The sequence below is a fragment of the Phlebotomus papatasi genome, chromosome 1 (genome assembly GCF_024763615.1).
Source record: "Phlebotomus papatasi isolate M1 chromosome 1, Ppap_2.1, whole genome shotgun sequence".
NCBI classification, from domain to species: Eukaryota; Metazoa; Arthropoda; class Insecta; order Diptera; family Psychodidae; genus Phlebotomus; species Phlebotomus papatasi.
This window is the reverse complement of record NC_077222.1, coordinates 76043325-76067838: the sequence shown is the minus strand read 5'-3', so window position 1 is coordinate 76067838 and position 24514 is coordinate 76043325. Positions and strand designations below refer to the sequence as shown.

At 32.7% G+C, this 24514-nt stretch overlaps 3 protein-coding genes across 4 annotated transcripts in view; 2 read left to right on the top strand and 1 right to left on the bottom strand.

The window, feature by feature from the left end:
* The window catches only part of LOC129803676 (uncharacterized), a 44167-nt gene that overhangs the window by 19045 nt on the left and 608 nt on the right, over nt 1–24514 (top strand). Inside the window, exons 2-5 of one of the 2 annotated variants that reach the window (XM_055850416.1) lie at nt 11840–12262; nt 12447–12587; nt 17801–18293; nt 24291–24374. In XM_055850416.1, the coding sequence (XP_055706391.1) occupies nt 17805–18293; nt 24291–24374 (573 nt within the window). In that variant the 5' untranslated portion in view covers nt 11840–12262; nt 12447–12587; nt 17801–17804. The remainder of the gene's footprint in view (nt 1–11839; nt 12263–12446; nt 12588–17800; nt 18294–24290; nt 24375–24514) is intronic. The other variant, XM_055850424.1, reaches the window with a different exon arrangement.
* On the top strand, nt 1293–2791 carry LOC129805700 (uncharacterized). The gene is made up of 2 exons (XM_055853829.1): nt 1293–1673; nt 1932–2791. The coding sequence occupies exons 1-2, from the start codon at nt 1293–1295 to the stop codon at nt 2475–2477; spliced, it is 927 nt and encodes a 308-aa protein (XP_055709804.1). The 3' UTR covers nt 2478–2791.
* LOC129805624 (uncharacterized) lies at nt 8632–9330 on the bottom strand. Its single transcript, XM_055853701.1, has one exon. The coding sequence runs from the start codon at nt 9328–9330 to the stop codon at nt 8632–8634; it is 699 nt and encodes a 232-aa protein (XP_055709676.1).

Genomic DNA, 24514 nt, shown 5'->3' with positions numbered 1-24514 from the left:
ATTATTACAATAGTTGTTAACAAGGGACTTAGCAAGTTGGGAATTGTTCATATCAAATTATTGGTGAGTGTATCAATGGGGTGCATGCGAAAGATCAGGCATTTCAAAGAATATCAGCATAATCTCATTTCATTACACATTCCGATATGTTCTATGTGCAAATTCTTCCTTTCATTTTTTTTATACCCTTTTTTTTATATGAACATGAAACTTATTGTGATGGGTGTTTGTGAGAAGAACTCAAGAGTATTGTGATTTATGTTCCAGATCTCTTCTTGACCTGTTGTCCGTTTTTATCGTGAACGAGGTAGAAACATATTATTCGATATATTGAATTTGGTGAGAAGGAGGAGAGAAAACTCAAACATATTTTACCACCCGCCGTGCTTCAGGACATGTTTATTGACTATTTCACGCTATTTGACACAATTACGGACCTCAAACCTTGTTATATTAACGAGTCTTGGGCGCGCAATAATTAATTTCAATAAAACACATTATTCATTTATTAATATTTTACACACAAGGAGACGATGGGGAGAAGACAATTTGAAAATTTGTTCAACGACATGTCGTACGCTAAATGTTTTAGTAATACTGGGTGCTCCAGATGAAGTATGTAGTTTCTTTTTTTTTATTAATTAGAAGAATTAGTATTTTAGTTCATACAAATTTCTGACTTTGTATTAACTTTTGAAATTTTCTGTCAGAATCTAGGGGTGGTTTTTAAATAATACAGTCAATATGGATTAAGTGGTAGGGCTCTCGCTCTATGAAGCAAATGTCCTTATTTCGAATCGTTTTTAGTTGACCACATAAGTAATATTATGCATATAATAATTCTAGAAGTACCAATGTTGGTAAATAAAGGAAATCAGGGAAACTCCTTACCGATATATTAGACATTATGAATCACTCTGTACATTGCGTTATGTTGAGGTACAAAATGATAGATTGTTACGCAGTGTTGAGCAGGATTTTTTGAACTCTAAGACTATCGTCAAATATGTTGCAATGTGAGTAATTTTGTAGCTCTTAACTGATTACACTCCAGAGTCACAATGCATCTACCTATAGAAGAGAAGAATACATAATGGTGTTTTGAGAGAAAGAAGAAAAGGTTGTGTGCAATCATTTCATGCTTCTAGATTTTAGGCGGCACAAATCGGTTTTTAGTGACAGAGGAAAAATTGCGAATTGCAATACTGCCACTTTACTCATTCTCAGAGTGTCTTCCGTCTGAGGAGGTCCCAAAAACTCAAACTTCCTGATCTCAAATTTATCAAGTCATTATGATGGTGCACCGTGTGTTTGGTGTTGTGATATGTGTGATTCTATTGATACAATCCCTGGTCAGTGGATCATCGTATACAGATAGTTGGATCGGAAGGAATACTCAATTTGGTGACCTTTCCTCATCGGCGGCAGAGAATTTTGCCAAAAATCTCTATCCAGAGCGTTTGCATGTGCAGAGTCCAGTGGAAGAACCAATCCAGAATCGTGCTGAAAGTGGACAAAATTTAATTTCCAGCAATTTTCTCGGTGGAATTATGCGGATGATGGGTCTGGATAGTGGAAAATTGGGAGCCCTCGTTATCAATGGAATTATCTTCATTGCTCAAATGGTAAAGAGTGCAACAAGATATTTAACAACAATTACTAAGGACTGGAAGGTCAAGTATGCAAAGGGCTCCAAAGGGGTGTTAAAATTGGAATCAGCGGGATTTAGTGGATTGTCTATGTACATGAAAGCTCGAACAGCTAGATGATCGTGCTAATGGATTTATGATATTTTGTTTTTTTAACTCAAAATCTGTAACTGAAATTCTCCAATTTTCTAGTCTTTTTTCTCTGTAAACCTACGTTACCTGAAATAAAGTTTGTGATGAAAGAAAATGTTAATGTTTTGTCTTTCATGAATTATCCCACAGATTGGCAAGAGTTTAGCCGCAAGAATGTTCTCAGCAGCAACACCTTTAAATGATCCTCCTACAGCTGCTCCAATGAGTAATTTTCATGGACCTGTGGAAGATTCTGAAGCATCTGAGTCGAACAATCGGCGGCATGAGTATCGATCAACTGAAGAGCCCAAGGTTAGCGAAGCCACGGATGAGAGTGCTCGATCAGGTTCACCACTGGATTGGATCTTAACTAATTCCTCACCACATTTGAACAAACTCATGATCGATGCCCGTGATCGGAACCTACCTCAAAAACTGGTACAGCTTGTTACAGGTGGACAGAGCCGTTGGACTGAGGGAGAGTGCATCTTGCGATTGCTCTGCAAGACTTCACCTTTCGTGTGGGCTATGCAGAAGGCCATTGGCGAGAGGATTGATGGTACAGATCAGGAAGAAAATAGACAAGACAGTGGTTTCCTAGAGACAATTATGAGGCATCTTCCAGATACAAATGAAGTTCATTTACACGGAGATGCGTGCGAAGATAGATATCCCAACTGCAAAGTTTACACTTGAGACTTCTCCATAGAATTTCCTCTCCACTAAATCTTAATGCTCCTATTCATTATACTGTTTGTTTGCACAGTCTATTGCTCGAATTACTTCTCTCTATATAGCTTTTTTATGACAAACAAAATACAGATGCTATTTCTCCCATTATCTTGTCTTTTTTTCTCGCTTCGAGTCACCTTGTGCAAGAGTAACTGCTATATGCATCAGGTTAATTAATTTGAATTTCCTAATGGGACGGGATTTCAGGTAAAATGTGTAGGGCCAAGTGGGGCAGTTAGGATAAATTTATTTCCCCATGGTACATTTTGATTGCATCAAAATGAATATTTAATTAAAAATTGTCTATAAGGGCTTCAGACACAAGGCTCCACACGACCTAAATGCTATATTTTTTATCAGTTAAGATTTTATTGTTTTGGAAAAAATAAGTAAGATTGAATAATAAATGGCAAATGGTCTATTAAATTCTGAAAAAGACTTAAAATTAGTTGTTATTAAAGTTTTTGAGACCTTTGGGAATTGGGCTAAAATTCTAGCCTAGTTCTCGCTAATGTAGCAAAATTATATTTTCAAAACTAAAAGCTCCTTATTATTCTGTAATAATATTTTAATGTAAAAGAAAATCCGTAGAGAAGTTTACAGTTTTTAATAACATTTTATAGTTGCTTTAGTAAATAATTATATTTGTTTGTATTTTGTTATACAATAAAACGGTACTAATAAAAGCATTTTGTTTGGTTCCTAACAGTTTGATTATGACTTGACGACCTTGACTCGAAGACCTTTCCAACAAATCCAAACTTACCCAAAAAGCTTCAGAAATAATTTCTACAAGTAATTTTTTAAGCTTTGATTTGGAAAAACTTTTATCTGATTCAAGGCAATTTTCATATATAGTCGAAAACTTTTGTTTTTGCTTACGAATAGGGGAGGGTAGCACAAATCCATTCACTGACAACTGGATACAAATAATACGAATCAATCCTTAAAGGTCGATTTAACGTTTTAAAATCATACATCCTAAAGATTTATCTAAAAATTAAAAGGATTCAAAAAGATTAAAATCATTAGATTGGTCTTATTTAATTATATATAAGGGTCCAAATAAACCCAGGCTGATCCTCGAGAAAATTTAGTCTGTAAAATTTAGTGCTTTAGATTTATCACAAACTGTCATACTGGGTTTAGGATCATCGATTATAGAATCCCTTTGTATAAATTTCCTTTACTTAATCCTTTACTGCCAAATTTTACTGGCTTAATATTCTCGAAGAACAGCATAAGTCTAATTGAGCCCTAATGGTTCAGGTTTTTGTACTAAGTTTCTTGTTGGCTAGTTGGCGAACTAACAACAAAATTTTTTTGTTTCGTGTATTATTTTGATGCAATATAGGCAGTCGAATATTAGAACCCATGAAATTTCTGAACTTAAATACCGAGAGCTGTAGTTGCGGATTAACACTCATAAAATATAAGAAAAAAAGATACTTTTTGACAAACTTATCTGAAGAATCAATGTAGAATTTTATATGTTTTCTTTAAGCATTTATAAAAATGTTGTTTGTTATATTTTGCGATTCAATTTTTAACTAGATTTCTAGAAGAAGAATTTCCAGAAGGGTAAAAAAGTGATACATTTTTTTGTCTTAAATTATTAAACAGGTCACATCACAGTTTCGATGACGGTTAGCTGAGATTTTTTACAGCCTTTTTATTGTTTTTATAAAGGTTTTTTTGAACTTTCTGATAAATTACCAAATAGATCTCGTTAAAATTTATACCTTTACTGTACTATCACACTATAGGATTTTTCAATTTCTAAATTCAAATTAATTTTCAGATGAATTGTTCCTAACCGTTATTTTGCATTAAATATAATATTATTTGAATTGATAGATTTTTATTTTATTGATACAAACTTATACTTGGTTCACAAAAACGAGTTTAATTATGGTAAAATAGCATAAATGTGGATGCTCAAATTAATTTCAATTCAGCAAATTAAAATATTAAAATTGGTCATTAATTTAAATTTTATTGCAGTTAAGCAAGTTGTCTTTTGAAGCAAATTGTTCTTATTAATATATTTTTTTCACTCGTAATTAATATTATTTGTGGCCAAACAAAAAAAGATAAGCACATTGATTTAGTAATAAACTTGTACGGGAGTGCAACTTCAGTATCAGAAAAGGAATTTGCTAAGTTCCTCCAAAGTCATTCGAAAGAAAGTATTGTGCCAAAAATATCCAAAGATTAGATTAGATTAGATTTATTAATAATAAGATGCACCAAGCTATTTCAGCCAAATGTGCATAGACTTGTACAAGGAAATTACAATGGTAATTGTCCGATCAATATTTAAGAAATAACATTTTTTTTTTAGTAAATCTATAGATCAAATATTAATTTTATAAGTCGCTATTGTACATGATTCAACTAAATTTCATTTTGTAACTTAATCTTATTTAAAAATTTTAAAAGTTTACATTCCTTTGAATAATCTTCCTTTAATATAACTTGTAAAGACTTATCTAGTTGTATTTCATTTCGTTCTTTCTCATATTTTTTGCAGTGAATAAGTATATGTTCTATTGTGACCTGTACATGACAAATTTCGCAAATAGGGGGATCTGTTTTATTCATTAAGAAATTATGTGTTATGTTTGTATGTCCTATTTTTAAGCGATTAATAATAATTTCATCTCTTCTGGAATGTTTTTCATTAAAACTATAACCAAATGGGTTGTCTTTAACTCTTCGAAACTTATTTTTATGCTGTGGGATTTCACTCCATTCAAACATTCTAATTTTATTCCATTGATCAGTAATGTGATGTTTTATATCATTGTAACTACATATTTGACTATCATTAAACATTTTTTTAGTTGCTTCTTTCGCAGCTATGTCAGCTTCTTCATTTAGTTTAATCCCACAATGACTAGGACACCAGAAGAGCTTGATATTATTGTTTCTATATAAATTATCTCTTATGTCAACGATTATTGGGTCCTTGTTTTTACAGTTTTGGACAGCTTTGAGAACTGAAAGACTGTCTGTAACAATAAGACGTCTGGAATTCTCTGTGAATGGTAGATTGCAAGCGTCTCGGATAGCACTAGCTTCCGCAAAAAATATTGAACAAAAATCAGGTAGTTTAATGCACTGTGGGTCTTGGTTCTCCATAACAAGACTATACCCTGTACCAAACTCACCCTTGGATCCATCAGTATAGACCTTTTCATATTCACTATATTCTGCCATTTTTAATTGAAAATTGATTTTGTATTCTAAAGGGTGAGTTCCTTCTTTTTTATAATTACTTAATGAAATGTCTATCAAAATCTCATCTGAGGTCCAAAAAGGGTAATTAGCCATGCCAATAATTTTACATTCAAAATTACCAACATTTAGAGCTGTTATTGATTTAAGTCCTCTAGTAGAGAAAGGTTCTGGGAATTTGTTAGATAAGGAAATATTTTGGAGAGATTGAAAATTAGGATTCTCAGGATTGTTTTTAATTTTATAAAATAGAGTTGCGTTTAATAAGTTTCTTCTATCATGGAGTGACGGAAAGCCGGATACAGCTAGTATGCTTATAATAGGAGACGATTTAAAACCTCCAACTGATAATCTGAGAGCAGTGTGGTAAGGAGGGTCTATTGTTTTCAAAATGCTGTTTCTCGCTTGGCCATAGGCTTGTGAACCATAATCAATTCTGCTTAACATCAGGCTTTCTACTATTTTGAGAAGTGGTTTTTGCCTAGCTCCCCATCTAGTGTTACTAAGTGTTTTGATAAGTTTTAGAACATTATTAATTTTAAGTCTCAAATTTTCGAGATGTGGTTTAAAAGAAAGTTTTGAATCGAAAATTACCCCTAATATTTTAGTTTCATTTACGTGTTTTATAGGTTCATCATATATTTTAACAGATGTTGAGGGACAATTTCTTTTCGTGCAAAAATTCATAGTACAAGTTTTTTCTGAAGAGAATAAAATCCCATTATCATTTGCCCAGTTTTCAATTTTGGATATCGCATTTTGTAAATTTAATGAGACTACTTCTTCGTCTTTATCTGCACTATATATTGTTAGATCATCAGCATAAATTGTGAAGTTAACATTTTGGCACTCTTCTAAAATTTCAGTTATTCCATGAATCGAAATCAAAAAGAGGGGTACACTCAATACCGAACCTGTTACCATACCATTGACCTGCTCGTACCAATCTGAAGATTCATGACCGTAGAGAACTCTGAAAAATCTTTGGGATAAAAATTGTTTTATAAATTCGAAAATTTCTCCACTTAGGTTCCACTTCGCTAACTGGTGCACAGCTAGTATTCTCCATGTCTTCTCATATGCTTTTGTAATGTCAAAGCAAATGATACTAACATGATTTTTCTTCTGTAGATTTGCACTAACAAATTCTTGTAAATGAACTAAATTATCAATGGTAGATCTGTGATTACGGAATCCAGATTGATTTTTAGATAAGAATTTATTCTTTTCTAGCCACCAATTTAGTCTATTTACTACCATTTTTTCAAGAATTTTGCTTAAGCAATTGGTCAGCGAGATCGGCCTATAGTTTTCGGGGTTTGTGGAGTCTTTATTAGGTTTTTGTATTGGTACTATATTTGCTTTCCGCCATTCGTCAGGGAAATTTTTTTCTTTAAAAATTCTATTAAAAAGTCTCAAAAGCTGATTTTTTGCTAAAACATCTAAATTTTTGATCATATTATACGTAATTCTATCTGGACCGGGAGACTTTCCTTTAACAGTACTTATTACTGATTCAAGCTCCTGCATGGAAAATGGCTCGTTTAACTCTTGTGTGGTTTGTGAGGTTGATTCTTCAATTTCTAAGTTTTCAAGAAAAGATTTTCTGTTTTCAAAATTGGGATTGGCAAAAGTGTTGTCACAATTTGTATAAAATTGTTGGGCCAAAGTCTCACAAATTAATTTGGGGTCAGAAACTAATGAAGAATTGTGTTTTATTTGATGAATTTGTTGGGTTTTAAAGGTACCTGAAATCTTTTTAATTTTGTGAAACATCTCTTTAGCAGAGGTTTTATTATCTATTGACTCAACATAGTCACTCCATGTTTTCTTTTTACTCTTTTCTATAGTGTGTTTGTATTTATTTTTAAGATTTCGATAAATCGTGTAATTTTCGTCTGTTGACATACGTTTAAATTTTTTATAAGCTTTATCGCACTCTTTTTTTAAGGAATTTATTTCGGAGTTCCACCATGGTACTGTTCTTGATTTAGGATTCGGCTTTGTTAAAGGAATGGAATCTGAGGCTGCGCTTTGTATTAAAGAAGTAAAAGATTGAACTGCATCATTTACTTCCATATTATCATAATTTTTCAAATTAGAAGATATTTTCTGAGAAAATAAATTCCAATTTGCTAGATCTTCTTTCCACCTAGTTCTTCTTAAAAGATCTGGGGACATGTCAGGTAGAATAATTTCTATGGGAAAGTGATCACTATTATATTGAGATTCATCAACTTGCCACGTCATTTTATGGTAAATTGATGGACTACATATTGCAAGATCAATTGCTGAAAACGTTTTGTGACCTGGGTGTAAATAGGTATTACTACCAGTGTTCAAAATTTGCAAACTATTGTTGTTTACAAAATTTTCTATAGTTCTTCCCCTAGTATTGTTATTACAAGAACCCCATAAAGTATTATGTGCATTAAAATCTCCGATTATTATAAAAGGTTCAGGTAGATTTAAAATTAAATCATTCAAATCATCGAGATTAATGGGAATACTCGGACTTAAATAAATAGAGCAAATTGTTAAATCACCTAAGAGAGTCGTTCTTATTGCTACAGTGTCTAAATTAGTTCTCAAATTTAACTCAGTAAAATTTATACCTTCTCGAATCAAAATAGCACATCCCCCATTTGGTTCGGTTTTAGTATTTTTGTTTGATATAACTTTAAAATTCCTTAAAGAAAAATTTTTATCTTTAGTCAAATGGGTTTCTTGTAAGCATATGACTAGTGTTGATATTTTTTTAGAAAGCAATTGTAAGTCACTAAAATTGTTTAGTGCTCCATTTATGTTATATTGTATAATAGTCATATTAATTTTTTTTTTAATTGTTTTTAACCCAATAACTTACTCTTGAGAGATTTTAGTTTTCAAAGATTTCGGAAACAATGTCGTTGGTGTTCCTGATAAGTTTTCCTGTCGTACTCAATGAAATGTCTTCAATACCGGTGGTATCCATTTTACTGGATTCCCCCAAAAAGATCTCTGCCTCTGATTCCGTTGAAGAAGACTTCTCCGGAAGTGGAATGTTGCCAATACCGGTGATATCCAAATTCCTGGATTCACCCAAAGGGACGTCTGCTGTGAGAGATTGCAGTTCATTTGATCCCGTTGAAGAAGAATTCTTCAGGGGAGTACTGCAATCTTGGCTGTCTGATTTTGGTTTCCTTGCTGTTGGTTTGGGTGGCGATTCAGGTGAAGCTGATTCACCTGTATCAGGAGGTCCTCTGTCCTTGTAAGCCGAGAATGTGAAAAAGATCCCGTTTGGACCATTGTTCAAATTCTGCGACTTGTCATTCTGAATCAGGGGTGGCTGAACTTGTCGTTTGGCTGTTACCTTGTCATACGATTCATCGCGTCTTTGGCTTTCATTATAGCGTCTTTTGGCCTCGAAGTATGAGATCTGAAATTTCGCCTTCAACTGCAAAATAGCGAACTCCTTCTTGAAGAAGAAACACTGTCGACTCCATGCCGGATGTGCCTCTCCACAGTTCGCACATGTCTCAGATCGGGTACAGTCTCCATCATGTTTTTCCAGTCCACACTTTTCACAGATTTTCATCTTGTTCTTGCACTGGTCTTCGTAATGTCCCCATTTTTGGCACCCTTTGCATCTTGTTGGGTTTCTTACGTAAACCCTCACTTTCAGAAACGTATAGTAGGCGTCGATGGTTTCAGGAAGGGTCGGGGAATCGAAAGTAAGTACAAAACTTCCAGTATCCCTCAAAATGCTCCTTCCTTTTTTCTCTTCCCTCCTCTGGATGCGTTTTACATCGATCACGTTGTATTCTGCAAGTTCTGTTTTGAGGTCTTCGTCGGTAAGGTAGGTGAAGTCGAAACACGCAATAACCCCTCTACTTTTATTAAGAGTGGGGTGGTATTCGAACTTCACATTTTGGCCTGCGATCACATTCAGTTGCAAAAGCTTTTCGGCTTGCTTATGGTTTTTTGTGACCATAAGAACACTGCCGTCTTTGAGTGGTTGAAATCTTTCAACCGCCCCACAAAATTGTTTTATCACTTTTTTTACCTTCACAGCAGAAATGCTTCGAAAAGGTTTTTTGGGGTCGGAGCAAGTAGCTACGAGGAATCTCTTCGAGCACTCATCGGCATCTTTCGGGTGAAGAACAAAGTCTTCTCTCTTTTCCACTCGTTGTCTTTTTCCCTTTCGAATAAGAGGGAAAGACTTCTCATAATCCTCAAGGGATTGTAAAACATCAAATCTGTTTTTGCTGCCCAACATTATTATTTTATTGCCTGCAGCACTAACACACACTCAATTGTCTCTTTCCACTGTTGCTTTTGTTCTTTTGCGTGGCACTTTTTCCCTCCCAAAGAGGGTTGAACAAAATTGTGACACGATCGTACAGAGATCGAACTCACTTTTCACTCTGTTTTTCAATAAGTTTTCTCGAATTTCACTATGAAAGCACTTTGGGGAAAATGTTTTAGAGTCTTTTTTCTCTGATACACAGTTTTTACTCACTTATAGGACTGAAAATTTGACTTTTATCTAAGACCTTTACGGAGCATAGAAAAAATGCGTCTGACACAGTCGAGAGCACACACAGAACTCAAAAATATCCAAAGAGATTTTCAATAATACAGTATGAGAATCACTTCATGAGCACTTTCCCTACAAATCTTTCTTCTGGCATTAAGGATCCTTCTGCATAACAGATAACTGGCTTGTAATTTTAAGTACTATCACACATTTTCTGGAGTCATTCACAAACAAAAATCTTGCGGTGCTATTTAAAATTGAGCAAATTTCTTACAAAATGTATCCTGTCTGTCTTAATGCTCAATTGAATTTAAAATTAAATTGTGAAAATCTTACGGCGTTATCACACTTGCACATTAAAATTTTAATGTGATTCACATTAATTGTCGCTTGTGAGCGTCCAAATATGTTATTTGTGTCTCTGAGTCACTTAATATTTGGGGTATTTTCTATTTATTGATAAAGAAGTGGACTTGGGCTGCAAAAATAAGTTTAAATTTACCTAAAGCATAAATATCTTTCACATTAAAAAAATTAAAGAGAAAATCGCATTAATTTTTCACATTAATGCTATAAATCAATTTATATCAAATTTTGCGAGCCAAGTATACCTTTTGATCAACAAATAGATCAAATTTTGAATATAAAATGATAAACACACAAATTACACATTTGGACTCTCACCAGCGACAATTAATGTGAATCATATTAAAATTTTAATGTGGAAGTGTGATGATAACACATTTAGTGCGATAGCACGGTTAGAAAAGTATAAAAATTCTATACAGTCTACACGTATTTACATTAATCTAATTTTATATGTTGCCGAAACTATAATTTACTAAAAGTACTTAATAGCCCCGCTTGCTCCTATTTCAGAGTTTCGAATCAGTAGTGTTACAAAATCCGTTGGTTGTTCTGAAATATTTGTAGATTTTCATATCGAATGATCTTCATTCACCTTAAACTAAGAAGATAGTGAACTTAAAATATAGAATTATAGGTCTTGTTCTAAAATACTTGGACTTTCTTCATATCCGTAGGGTTTTTTTGTTGTTGTATAAAATTAACTTTAATCTCGATAGGGAAAAATTCAAGATAAGCCTTTTAGATTATTCTCATGGTCTAATTATAAATCTTTATATATTTTTTTAAATTAAATAGAAGTCTATCTAGTAATATTTCTTTCATCTTTCTTCACCATTTCATAGGAAATGCATAAATTTGTTATTGTTTGTGCCTACCCAAAGGCAGAATACTATCAATGGCTTTTTTTCTGTGAATGAAGAAAAAAAACATGAAGAAGAAATGTGGATAAGTCATTGAAAATGATACAATATTATGTAAAAAAAACCGGGCTTCCAGAGATAATTCCATTGGATGCATCGTGATAATGAAGAAATTTTCTTGCGGATCTTGGCGCACCAGAAAGATCATGATTTTCTCTAATTAATTTTATATTGCTCTGTGGAACACCTCGATCGTTCTTAAAATCCCCTTTCACTGAAACCATTTGCATACAACCAGTCTCTTGACGCTCTCTCTGTCTCTCAATCTCTTTTTGCAGATTATCCACATTTTTTTTTCCTTCTTAAGAACATGAAGCCCTATTTAGGACAAGGAATCTTTGGATGGCTGCAGGGGAAGGAGGCGGTGTTGGAGTTGCAGAAATTGAGTGGTGATGAAAAATTCAATAACGGCAAATTCCTGTTCATCTTCAAAATGGGGGGCAAGGTGTGGAAGAAGATGGTCAGGTAGAATTCTTCAATTGTGCTTCAACCACTCCAAAAGCACTCCGTGGAATGTTCTCTCCTCGGCCCAAAGCACCCATAAAGTAAATGGTGAGAGACTCTCTCTCTCACCAATGAAGAGCGTGCAGAGATGACGAGATCGAGCCGCGATGGAGTAGGAAAGAAGTGGGTCACAGTATATAAAGACAAGTTCAAGGCAACTTCAGTTCCAGAAGTGAAGATTAACTTGCAGTGAAACGGTGAATATTTTTCTTCAGTGATTTTTCTCCTTCATTTCTTTTTTTTTTTTTTTGAAATTCTATTTTTCATTCTGGCAATTTGAGACGTTCTATTCTAACTGCCCACCCCTCCCTCAAAAATAATCTGTGATCGTGATGTGTGAGAAAAAGGAATTCTAAGTGATTATCTAAAATTATCTTTCAGAGAAGAAGAAGAAATTGCAAAGGAGAAATTTGTTCAATCGGAAGAACTATTTTCTCATTCACACCCACACCTCTTTCAACTGCTGCTTCGCTCTGAAAAGACATACATTTCACCTTTAAAGGGCACACGAACAGACGTCAGGTATGTTACAAAGATATAATTCATATAAATAGTGAAATCTATCCTCAAAACAATCATTTCTTTTGAGGCTTCTTCTTTTTGAAGCTTTTGTGTGTGAGTGGAATAGATATAAAAGTTACTTGTTTTTGCATCTTCATCACAAATACAAGAAAATTACAGTTGCACTCATGTACAATTTGTTCAATTGAACGTTTTGGTTTTCAATCCATTATCTTCTCGGACTCTTCAACTATAAAATCTGGGTAATTTCAATAACAATTCATCAGCATAGAATTCAAAATATGCGACCCCAATTGCCAAAGTCACAAAAGTAGGTAAGAGACCGTTCAGTAAAATGTGAAGAAGAGAAGAAGAAAAAATTGGGTGTCCCCATATATATACACACCTGAAATGCTTAAGCACCGTCAATAAGCAAATGGTTTGATGTTCAAGAAGAGGGACAGGAAATAATATATTGAATGTCCGGTGTGTAAAGTGCAATGGAAATTTCTCACAGAGTTGAGAGAAATACAGAAAGTTTTTGAGGTGAAGAACATGAGAAAGATTTGTGGTATTGGGGTGTTTCATGAGACGACGAACCTGTTTTTATTTTTTTTTTTTTTCAATCTCTCAACTAAAGATGCTTTCCGAAGAAAATTGTACATAAGAATCAATTCTGCTGCTGAGCAGCTACTCAAGAAGAATCAAATGTAATATAAAATGTGTATGAATAAGATTAAGAAGATCATTGTACCTACTTTTTCTCATCTAATCTTCCACTTGTCTATGCCTAACTGTGCATTTAATACTCATTTTAATTAATAAGCCTGTATTCTCATCTCATTGACTCACGCCAACAATAATTCATGCGTTGTCTGGTTAGGGATCAACTTCCTGGAATGCCAAATTGTTATTTTCATCATTAGGGAAAAGTTGTTGTAACATGTAAGAAAATTACATTTTTTTTTTCTCTTTAACTGTTGAATAAGATAACAGGAATTTATTTCTCCCAGAAGTTTCGCACGTTTCGCAGTTTCAACGTTTCACACAAATATATAAAAAAAATTAAATACCCATCTATTAACGGTGCATTTAAGTTTGTTTGTCCATCTGCTACATTAATGTTTATTCAACAGACAAAGTGTTAAGAATTATACCGTCTGCTGATACATATTTTTTCTGCATTTAAGATGCTATACTTATGATGTATGAAGCAATTTTGAAAATTAGGGCAATTTTGAGGTAAAAAAAATTCAACAGATTCAGTGTATTCTACCCAGCAAATGATCACTGAGAAGAATATAACTGGGTGATAATTTTAAATAGAGCGCAGTGGAATATTTTGTACAAATTTAATTTGCAGGTGAAAAAAAATGAGAACTTGCGGTGTTTTGTGGTGCAAAAAAAATACTCTCTTTGAATTTTTTCTTTATTAGAATTTTTATTATTCCTGAGTTAGCAGATATATAGATGGCGTATCTATAAATTCCATAAAAATAAGTAGAGCTCAAAATAAAACAACATTTTTATTTAAGCAATAAACTTGATGCAAAATTCTTCTGTCATGCTCGAGAAAAATTTATTAATTTAGTAGAATCTGGAAATAATTGTGCTGCAAATTCAATTATTTGGCCTAATGATCTTATTTGATGAATACAGTAGAGTTCCTCAAATTTGAACGATATTTTCAAAAATGTAACGGAATTCATGTGAAATGCACTTTCCGTAAATTAAGATAAATAACTTTAGAGAATATATCAATGTAATTTATTGTGAAATAAATGGAATTTGTTGAGGAAGTTAATATAATACGACAGTATTGAGGAAACACCAGAGAAAAATGGTTCTAATTCAGACTCCACGCAAAACTTTCTTCACACAACCTCAAATTTTACATTTTTAACTCAACCGTGGTTCAAATTTGAGGAACTCGACTGTAGGTTACTTTTGATTGTGAGGTTCTGTTTGACTTAACCTCGAAAATCTATACGTTGCAGAAACTTAACCTTTAATTTATGACCGATTTATATACAATTTAATAAAAAGGATAAGTAAAACCAGAGTAAATTAAAGTGAAAAATACTTTGAACTTTATTTATTTTTTATTACAAAATTTGCTAAAAAAAAAACTTTTTATGATGTATAATTGTAATATTATTCAAAATTGCATTTAGATAACAAAATTCTTTGAAAAGATTGAAGATTGAACCAATTACTATAACCTAAATGTTGATTTTATTGAGAATGAAGCTTGTTGTAATTTAATATACAAATTTCGTAATCTTTAACCTTTAATAATGTTATGCAATCTTTTATACAATCTTTTTTCTTATTATGAAACATTTTCTTGTTTGACTTCAGGACAAAACTTTTGGAAAATTGAAAGAAAACAAATTTGAACAATTTTCTGCTGAGATTTTTGTATTTGTATGAAAGATTCGGATTAATTCTTTAATTTTACCGATAGATTAAAATTTTCTAAGATTAGAATTTAATATTAATTTAATAGTGGTTAATTAATAATAAATTAATATTTAATTAATAAATATTAATAAATATTTAGTTAATAAATTAATTAATATTTAATTTAATAGTAGATACATGAAATACTTTAAAATGTGGCGTTTTAAATTAGGTAATGGTTAATTTAATAATTATTGATTAGGTTACTACTAAAAAGTTAGAATTTAGGTTACTAAATTCTGAAATTTTAAGTCTTTGAAGTTTCGATATTTCTTCTTAAAAGAAGTTATTAGTTACTTTAAACGTAACATTTTAGAACCATACAGTTACTAAGTGTCTTGTTAATATCGTAACTAACATTAAAAGATTTATGAGAAACTGGCGTAAATTATAGCGGAAAACCTTTGTTATCTCTGCAAAGTGAATAAATTACCAAGAAATTTTTTTATTTTTCATTTCTTCATCACAAAAAATGGAAATTTGTGGCAGATGAAAGATAAAATTATAGAAAAAATAATCAGTGAAAAAGATGTTGGAAGAATAGTTAAAAAAAAAATAGTTAAAAAGAAGAAAAATTGTTAAGATTCAAAGAACTACTTAGATGCAGTCAGGAAGTGCTCTCTTATAGCAGCAACTGATCTTCTCGCTATTTGTATTTAAAGATTATTTTAAGAATATTACTGCGTTTAAAGTATATTGTTCTTTGTTAGGTTAAGTTTATTCTAACCTTATTATTGCTTAAGAACAATTAAGCAAAATTAACGAGCCTTTTGAACTATTTAGATTTGTTGAACGTGTGTACATAAGGAGATGATACACACGTTAAAAAGACTTTATAAGCATTTAGATTAGAAAATTTTCTTTATAACCTATTGAGGCTATTTACACCGCCACATCAAATTCAGATTCTATTCTCCAAAAATCGGATTTTGGCGGTGTAAATGACCTTTTTTGTCTTCTCTGGATTACTTCACTGAGAAAAAAGAGGTTGCGATTAACTTTTTTTAGTCATAACTTTAACACTTTGTGTGTAAAAATATATCAACATTTTTAATGTTAATTTTACACCTTTTAAGGGTAAGATCAATATGAAAGAAGGGTAACTTTAACCCATAATACACCTAAAAAGGGTAATATTTACACGGTTTTCGGATCAATACTGCAGGGTAAAATTAACATTTCCGGAATGTTATTTTGACTTTTTCGGATTTCTCTCAGTGTTTGAATGTGCTTGAAATTTGTTCTTATACTTCCTTTTCGAGGATCTGACGGATATTGTGTTCTTTTCTATTCTTCCGGTATTCGCCAGAATCTACTTTCTTTTTCTAAATAAAAAAAATCAGCTTTTTCTCTAGCTCCAGAGCTTCCGACCTTTGGTGTCAGTACACAAAGCGACAGTGATAGATCCAACTCATAGAGAGAAAAGAAAAATTTTAAAATTGTTAAAAATTATTAAAATAGTGAATATCCTTGTGAAATTAGAGCGAATGTGCGGTGATGCGTAGAAGTAATCACACGTTAAACGTTTTTCAAAATTTAAAAAGTTTCTAAATTACAGGTTGTAAAATTGTAAAAAATGATTCTCAAATAAAAATATATCCTCAGCCCACTGAAGAAGACCCACACCAAGGGTCGAAAGCTCTGGAGAAAAAGCTGAATCTTTTTATTTTGGAAAAAGAAAGTAGATTCTGACGAAGACTGGAAGAATTTGTTCTTATAATTTAAGTAGGTTAGACTTTTAGTCATACGATTTAATTTATTCTTAGGAAATAATAATTTAAAAGGGTTTCGATTTGAAATATTATAATCTTACTGGAAGGAGTGTTTTCGTTTTTGACTTTTAAAATTCACTAGAAAGAAATAGTTGAAATTAGTGAAACTAAGTTGTTCGTATAGAATTGACCAAAAATAAATTTCTTATTTTTGGACCTTAACTTTTTTTTTAAAATATTTTCAATTTTTTGTTTAATTATTTAATTTATTTTTTGAAAGAAAATATGTTAGGATTTATTTAGCACAAAACACTCACCATGCCATCTCCAATGGGAGTGGATGATGAAATGTTTTTCTGCATAGAAAGTTTTTCTGTATAAAAAAAAACTCTTATATAGCATGATTTTTCAAAATTCATTTAACCAGTGAAATGAAGCATTAAAGGGGAATCCCAATGAGTCATGCTAAAATTCACTTTTACTAGTGCTATTTTGAATTCATCTTCAATTCACTTTTTAATGCAATTATCTCATATCAAATTGATGTAGATACCTAGCAGGAGAGGATTTTTTTTTGTTTTTGACGATTGGTGCATTTTCTTAACTTTGCGCCCTGAATATCATGATGGAAACATTCCTTTTCCTATTTGCACATTTAAGTAAAAGATGCTGATGAATTCTTAGCAATCTCCATAAATCATGAATGCACGCATCGTCATTAGATTATTGGTTAGATCTTGTTCATATATTCCGTACTCTCGTATGGGTATGGAATTCTCTATTAGAGGAAGGCAGAAGAGCGATTGTGACCCACTTGAACGTAATTATTTGTTAACGAACGACAAAATGAAGAGTCACGAAGACACGGAATGGATTTTATGGGGCCACTGGGCCACACAGAACTTTTACACTATTCCATCCATATACACATTTCTTTCTTTTTTCTCTCTACTTCTTTCCGTATCCCCAATTAACCAACTATACCTAATGAGTTGGATTATGATCGGTGAGCGATGGTTTTTGCCATTCCAGCCCTAACTGTTCACCAATTTTTCACAGAAAAATGCTCAAGACACAGGTGACAGGATGGTGCTTCTTTGTGCTACTGGCGGCCAATTGTGTATTTGCTCTGCCCAATCAATATAGACCACGAGAAATTGTTGCGAGTCAGCGCCTTGTGGAGCCACAACGGGTGTCTGCAGCTCGTGTTGAGGAGATCAACCGAAAGTTCGCAGAGAAGCCAAATGCCCTGAAGAAGGTGGCTCTCGATGATATTGACGATGACATCCAGACCAATCAGATTCAAGAGACTGGTCTGGGATTCTCCTGGACCAATATGTTGGGTACAATGCTGCAGATGCTATTTCCAGGCGGTGGAAATAACAGTCCCACCAAAAGTGATGACATTGACAACAATGTGGGCTTCACACAGTCTCCCTGGACCAATTTACTATCCGTCGGTTTGAAGATCCTAACAGCCATCCTGGGCGGTGGACAAAACAATGATGGCATCGATAAGGTCGATAATGGTGGTGGTGGATCTCCAATGCAGGTAATTTTTTTCGTTCTGTTTTTTTCCTGGGCAGATATCATCTTGATAGAATATTCCCCGCCAGTTAATTGTAGATGATCCTTGTGATTTTTTTTTCTTTAATCCACCCCGTAGTATTTTGTCTTTTGGTATACCCCTTGCTTATTAATGCTGCCAAATTCACGCCCTATTTAAAAAAAAAGGATAAGAACAAAATGGAACACCTTTACAATATTGTAAATGAGAAAAGAACATATATTTTGCAGATTTCCTTGAATTCCGTTTGAAAATAATTTTAAGCCACGCCCATATCTGGATTTATGACCTTTATGACCAATTGAAGTGCATTTTTTAGAATTTCAACTTTCTTATGAAAAGATAATTCATTAGTGAATAAGACACTGTTTCTACAACTAATTCCAGACAATTGGTTGAACCTGACCGATTTTTCTGATAGCTTAGGGGAAAGAGCTCTCCCTTCGAACGTTCATGCCTTCGAATAATGTGAATTTTCTTTAAGTTTTCCTACAAGACTTACACATTTTTCACTAAATATTAGTTAGCTTATTATCAATTGTTGATAATACCGTGATAATTTTGTGTAAATCTCTTACGAAAAATAAAAGAAATTCACATTATTCGAAGGCATGAACGTTCGAAGGGAGAGCACTTTCCCCTATGTGAAAAAAGTGCAAAATTTTACGAACTTTTTTTGTGGGTTATGCGTTTTACGAGCAGTGCGTATGTCTCCAGTAGGAATTCACGATGGGTCTCTCGTTCAGTGAAATGAACGAAAAATAATGCAAGAGATATGCATTAACTAAAGGGAAATATGGATCGCCTAAAATAAATTGGCATTGATTCATTTTCGAATTAAAGTCGAAGCAATATTCACCGCTACTGATGCAAAAATCTAGGATCACGGTAGAAGCATCCCTAAGAGAAGGTATGGCGTTATTATCTACACTTCTTAATGAAAATTGTACGAATTAATTACTTGGTAACCGGGCCAAAAGAAACCAGAAAGTCCGGCTATCTTGTATTACCTGCTTTAAATTACTTAGATGTAAGTGACGATCCATAGGTAAAGCGGGTAAAGCCTATCAATATGTATTAAGGTATACCCAACCAAACTGCTTAAGAACGTTTCTATTACTTTTGGGGGTTACTAGGGTGTTTCAACAAGGAAAAAAAAAATTGGCACTATTCTCAGGGTGCTCTATACTAACCCCTGGCTAAAGTTTTTTATATGGAACTGTTTGAAGCCAACTCATAAATTGGTTCCAAACTCAGCTTACACTTCGAGTTACGAAAAACTTTTTAGATGGAAATATAGAATATTTATCCCTCCTTACAAGGCACAGAGTCCTGTGTATAAGGTACACCTCAGTTGTCACATATATCATATAACGGTCACGAGTGCAGAAAAATTTCCATACGAATCTGTATGTGAATGTGAGAAACTAGCTTCAACTTTCAAGGCCACTTGCCAGGGGTAGGCTCTACAAGATGAAACAAGAAAGTTTTTCTTCGACGACCATATGATCAAACGCTGTTTAGAGGTGGCTGAACGACTCTCTCTGTAGAACAATTTTCTGATTTTCCTGATTTTACACCATAGAGAGGGTCGTTCAGCCACCTCTAAACAGCGTTTGATCGGTCGTTGAAGAAAAACTTTCTTATCTCATCATGTAGAGCACCCTGAGAATAGTGCCAATTTTTTTCCTTGTTGAAACACCCTAGGGGTTACCTTATTACTTTTTTCCATTTTGTGAATTCCATAACTTCATGGACAACTTTTCGTTTCCGGTAAAAAGGAATGAGCAAGTTCATGCTTCTGTATAGATCACAAGACTCGTTTCTTCATTGCATAATCCAAATATGCGAGGGCATAGCCAGGATTTTAGTAAGATAGGAGCCAAATTTGAAATAATGTCGGCTGATATTTGAAAAGAATATTTTTGTAGGATTATCTAAAAAAAAAAAGAAAAAAAAACAAATGTTTTTCAAACGCAAAGACCAAGAATTTTATCGAAAACTCGCACAAAAAATAAACACAATTTTAATATAATCTTTATGAATTTGAGCTTATTGAAGACACCCGGGGGGTGACATTAGCTCTGAAAAATGCGACCGGTTTTAGTGTAATTTTTTCCCTGTTTTCGTACACATTTCACGAGATATCTCCAAAACTACGTAAGTTACCAATTTAGGGTTTTCGGTTGTCTCTTCGTTATTAAATTAGGCCTTTATTTTGTATTAATATTTTTTGGTAATTCATTCTAAAATGACAGAAAACAGCTAATAAAACATAGGAAATGTCATGCCCCTAGAAGACACAATAAAATCCTTTATTAGGACCTTTTATTCTTTGATTCATTTCTGTACCGAATTTAATGGATTTTAGACAAATACATAAAAATGTTTTCATTGATCCTTGATTCCCATTGATTCCCATTGAATTCTCATTGATCAGCTTTCCTTGGTGTAAATTGCATTTAGGCCTGAAAATAATATTAGGTGAGATTCTTTTTTAAAACTGAATTTCTGAAATCGAAAAGTATACTTTAAACTTTTTTTCAACAAAAAATCGGCATAAATCCAATTTTAATCCGATTTTGATTGATTTTAAATAAGGGCAGAATCACATTGACAATAAAATGCTCGCCGTAGCCTCACCGTATTTCGTTACGCATTTTCATTGCAATTCTTACGCAAGTTTTCCATTACCGTATTATCTTATCCCATACTCGGTGGCACTAGTTGAATATAATATAATAAAATTTAAGAAATAAAACAAAAATTCGATAAGGTGAGCAAAAAAAAAACTGTAAGAGAAATTACTCGTACAGTTTTTTTGCTCACCGTTTATCGCATTTTTGTTTTATTTCTTCATTTTTCTTGTATTATTTTCACCTATCGCTATCGAGTGTGAGATAAAGTAGTTAATACGGTAATGGAAAATTTGCGTAAGAATGAAATACGGTGAGCATTTTACTGTCAATATGATTCTGCCCTAATTCAGAGTAATTGATAATTTTTTTTCCTCATTTTTCCGTAGTTTGAATGTTAATTCTTTTTAATATTTAAGGAAAAGGGATCAAAAAGCTTTAATTTTTCTTTATAATTGCCTTTGGGAATTTGCTACAAGGCTTTCTATTTAAACGAAGTTTTTATGACTTCGAACTATTTGTAAAGACTAGAACATTTGCACCCAAACAAAAATTCTCTGAAAACATTCCCAAAGGGATTTTTTTGGATGAAAATTCTGATAAAGAAAAAATGTTCTTATTGAAAAAAATTGAAATAGAAAATTTTCTTATAAAATCCCAAAGGCTTTTCTACAAAGTTTCTTTAAAAAATTTGCCAAAAAAAATTGAATGTTAAACCGATTTTGATTATTATATTGCAAATGTAAAGTTTGAAAAATTTCCTTAAAGTTCTTCTGAGACAATTATTGTAGTTTTTTTGAAAAAAAATGTTCAAAAGCTTTCCTAAAGTTGTACCAAAAAGTCAATTTGATTTTTTTATATGAGATTTTGTGCAATATTTCTTTGAAAAAATTCTAGAAATTCATTTTCAATCCAAATTGAATTATTTTGGATTTTTAGGAAAGTTCAAAAGATTCAACAAAAGATATTTCAAAAGTCAGAAACACTTTTCTTCAGTGAAAATGTCATTAAGCTCAATCTTAATATTTTTGAACTATTTTTTAGTTTAATGCTTTTATATTTATTGAATATCGTATTGAGGGATGGGGGGAATGACCCCTCTCTGCTCCTCTGTCTCTACGCCCTTGCTGCTAAGGCTACGTCTCTCGAAGACCAATCTTTCTTGGACAACCTACTTCCAGAAATTAAACTGTGAGCGAAGCTTAAGTGAGAGCTATATAGGGTAAATTAAGCTAATTCAAAACCTGCTCCAAATGGAAATTTTTCGATACTCCAAATGGAAACGTCACTATTTTCATGATAAATACAGTACTGAATTACTACATTTATATATTTTCTATACCTCAGTTTCATTATATAGTGAATTTTGCTCCAAATAAAGCGAAAATCCACTTATATTCACAAATTTTAAATTGTTAATTTCTCAGAAAAATTAAAAGTGTACCTTTTCACCATCGAATTTTTCATCGATCGACCATGTTTTCCAATAAAAAACACAATAAAGTGACTGTTGTTTATTCATTTTGCTTAACATTTATGTCATATTTCTGGCTAATTTTAGTTAAATTAAGTGCTAATCTTTATTGTTAACGGTACGTGAAGTTTTCAAATGAAATAATCACCTATTTCGTGAGCAAAAAGGGTTTTTCTGAAGTGTCTGCAAATGTTTTAATAGGAAACCCCGGAAATATGATTTTTTGGAGAGATTTTCTTATTGTTTTAGATGGTAAAAGAGAAAAGACCAGAAATAAGAACAAATCCTGTACTTAGGAGCAATTCAACAAGGTTTTGGAAGCCTTTCGTCGCGGTTTCCCTTACACTGTTTGTCTCCAATTAGAAACTTTCCGTTGTCTCTATTTGGATTAATTTGTTTCCAATAGAAGCATTTTGCACTTGTGCATTTTTTGTATTTAAGAAGTTTTCATAATATATTTAAAGAATTTTCACTAAACAGTAACATTCTAGAAGAGTCAAGGAGCAAATTTATGTAATTGTGTTCAAAAAAAAATTGAACTTAATGTGTTGAAATTTCTATCAAAGTTAAAGCGTCTGGAAATGGTTTTGAATTAGGACATTTACCCTACAAGAAAAATAACTTTATAGGAAGTGGGTAAATTAAAAATCTTGTGTTTTCTTTCAACACCTTTACAGATCTTTTCGAAATTTATTCAATTGTTAGAGGGGCAACAATTTAGTCAAGCCACGCCCATTTGTAGCCCTTAAATTGAATCTTTAGTTACTTAAGAAGTGTTGTAAAATTGAAAGAATTTTGGAAATCATTCGGTGAAAATTGCAACATTTACTTCATTTCTATAGAGGCTTCAGTAGCTCAATGGGCAAGGTATTGGCTTCATGATGAATACATTTTTAGTTTGATAAAATTGCTTTTGTCAATGCAGTCGCATCCTAAATCTAGAGTAAAGAAAAGTAAAAGAATGTGAAAAAGTAAAGCAACAAACAGAAGCACTGCAAATCAAAAATTCGTGCAATACTTATTCGGAGTGTGATCTATTTTTTAGTGGGAGGGGCTTAAATGTTTCATAATGCAAATCAGTGAAAATGGTATAGAAATAGACTACAAAACGTTAAAAAAAATTGTTAAATAATTCTACTGGCCGAGTTGAGAGCATTTTATCTTAATTACTGGATGGGGCGTGACTTAAAATTAATTTTATGTGGAACTTTGGGGGAGGAACGGCTATTTTGAGCTGTAAGTCTACATTGATATAAAATTTTTTCGCATATTTCTAGGGAAAGTTGGGACTTAAAATTATTTTATTTAGTTCCACAATTATTTTGTAGAGCTGAATTACATTACGTTAAAGCCAAGTGTCCTTTGAAAATATGCGAAAAATCGTATATTAATTTAGCCCCGCCCCATAGCTTTAAGTAGCTCCACCTCTCCCTACTCAGAAAATCAAATACTGCAAAATGTAGGACTTTATTTTACGGTATTGTAAAGTTCCGCCAAAAAAAATCAATAGAAAATGTGTAAATAAAGTAAATTACAGTTTCATGGTAAAATAGCGAAACATCATTTTATTCTGAGAAAAATTATTCCTGGTTTCTTTAAATATTTTTAAAAGATATTTTGCACTTTACTAGAATACCAATGGATTGGTGATTATTTACGAATTTAATCTCTAAGGGAATTAGAATTTTGCAATACCCTTTTGAAGATTGGGAATATAGGAAAGCGCAAGATTAGTAATTGATGAAAAAAATTGTTAATTACTTATGCTAAGCACAAGATGTTTTGCCATTTTTGTCACGAGACAGTAGTGTACAGAAAGTAGTACGTTTCTTTTCATCTTACATCTTGGCAATTGGTTTCTGGCAATGACAGGGAATCCTGGCGGCTGTTCTCTCAACAATGTTGGGCGCAAAGGATCCTGAGCAAGTTAACACGATGGCCAAGCAGGCTGGTGAGGTGAGTGGTATTGTACAGAACAACAACAACAACAAAAAAACCATTATAATTTACTTTTTTGCCATAACTTGTTTCAATTCTGGTGTGTGGGAGTGTATGGAGAAATTGGGCTCGATTTATTGTGTTTGTTGCGCTTTTTG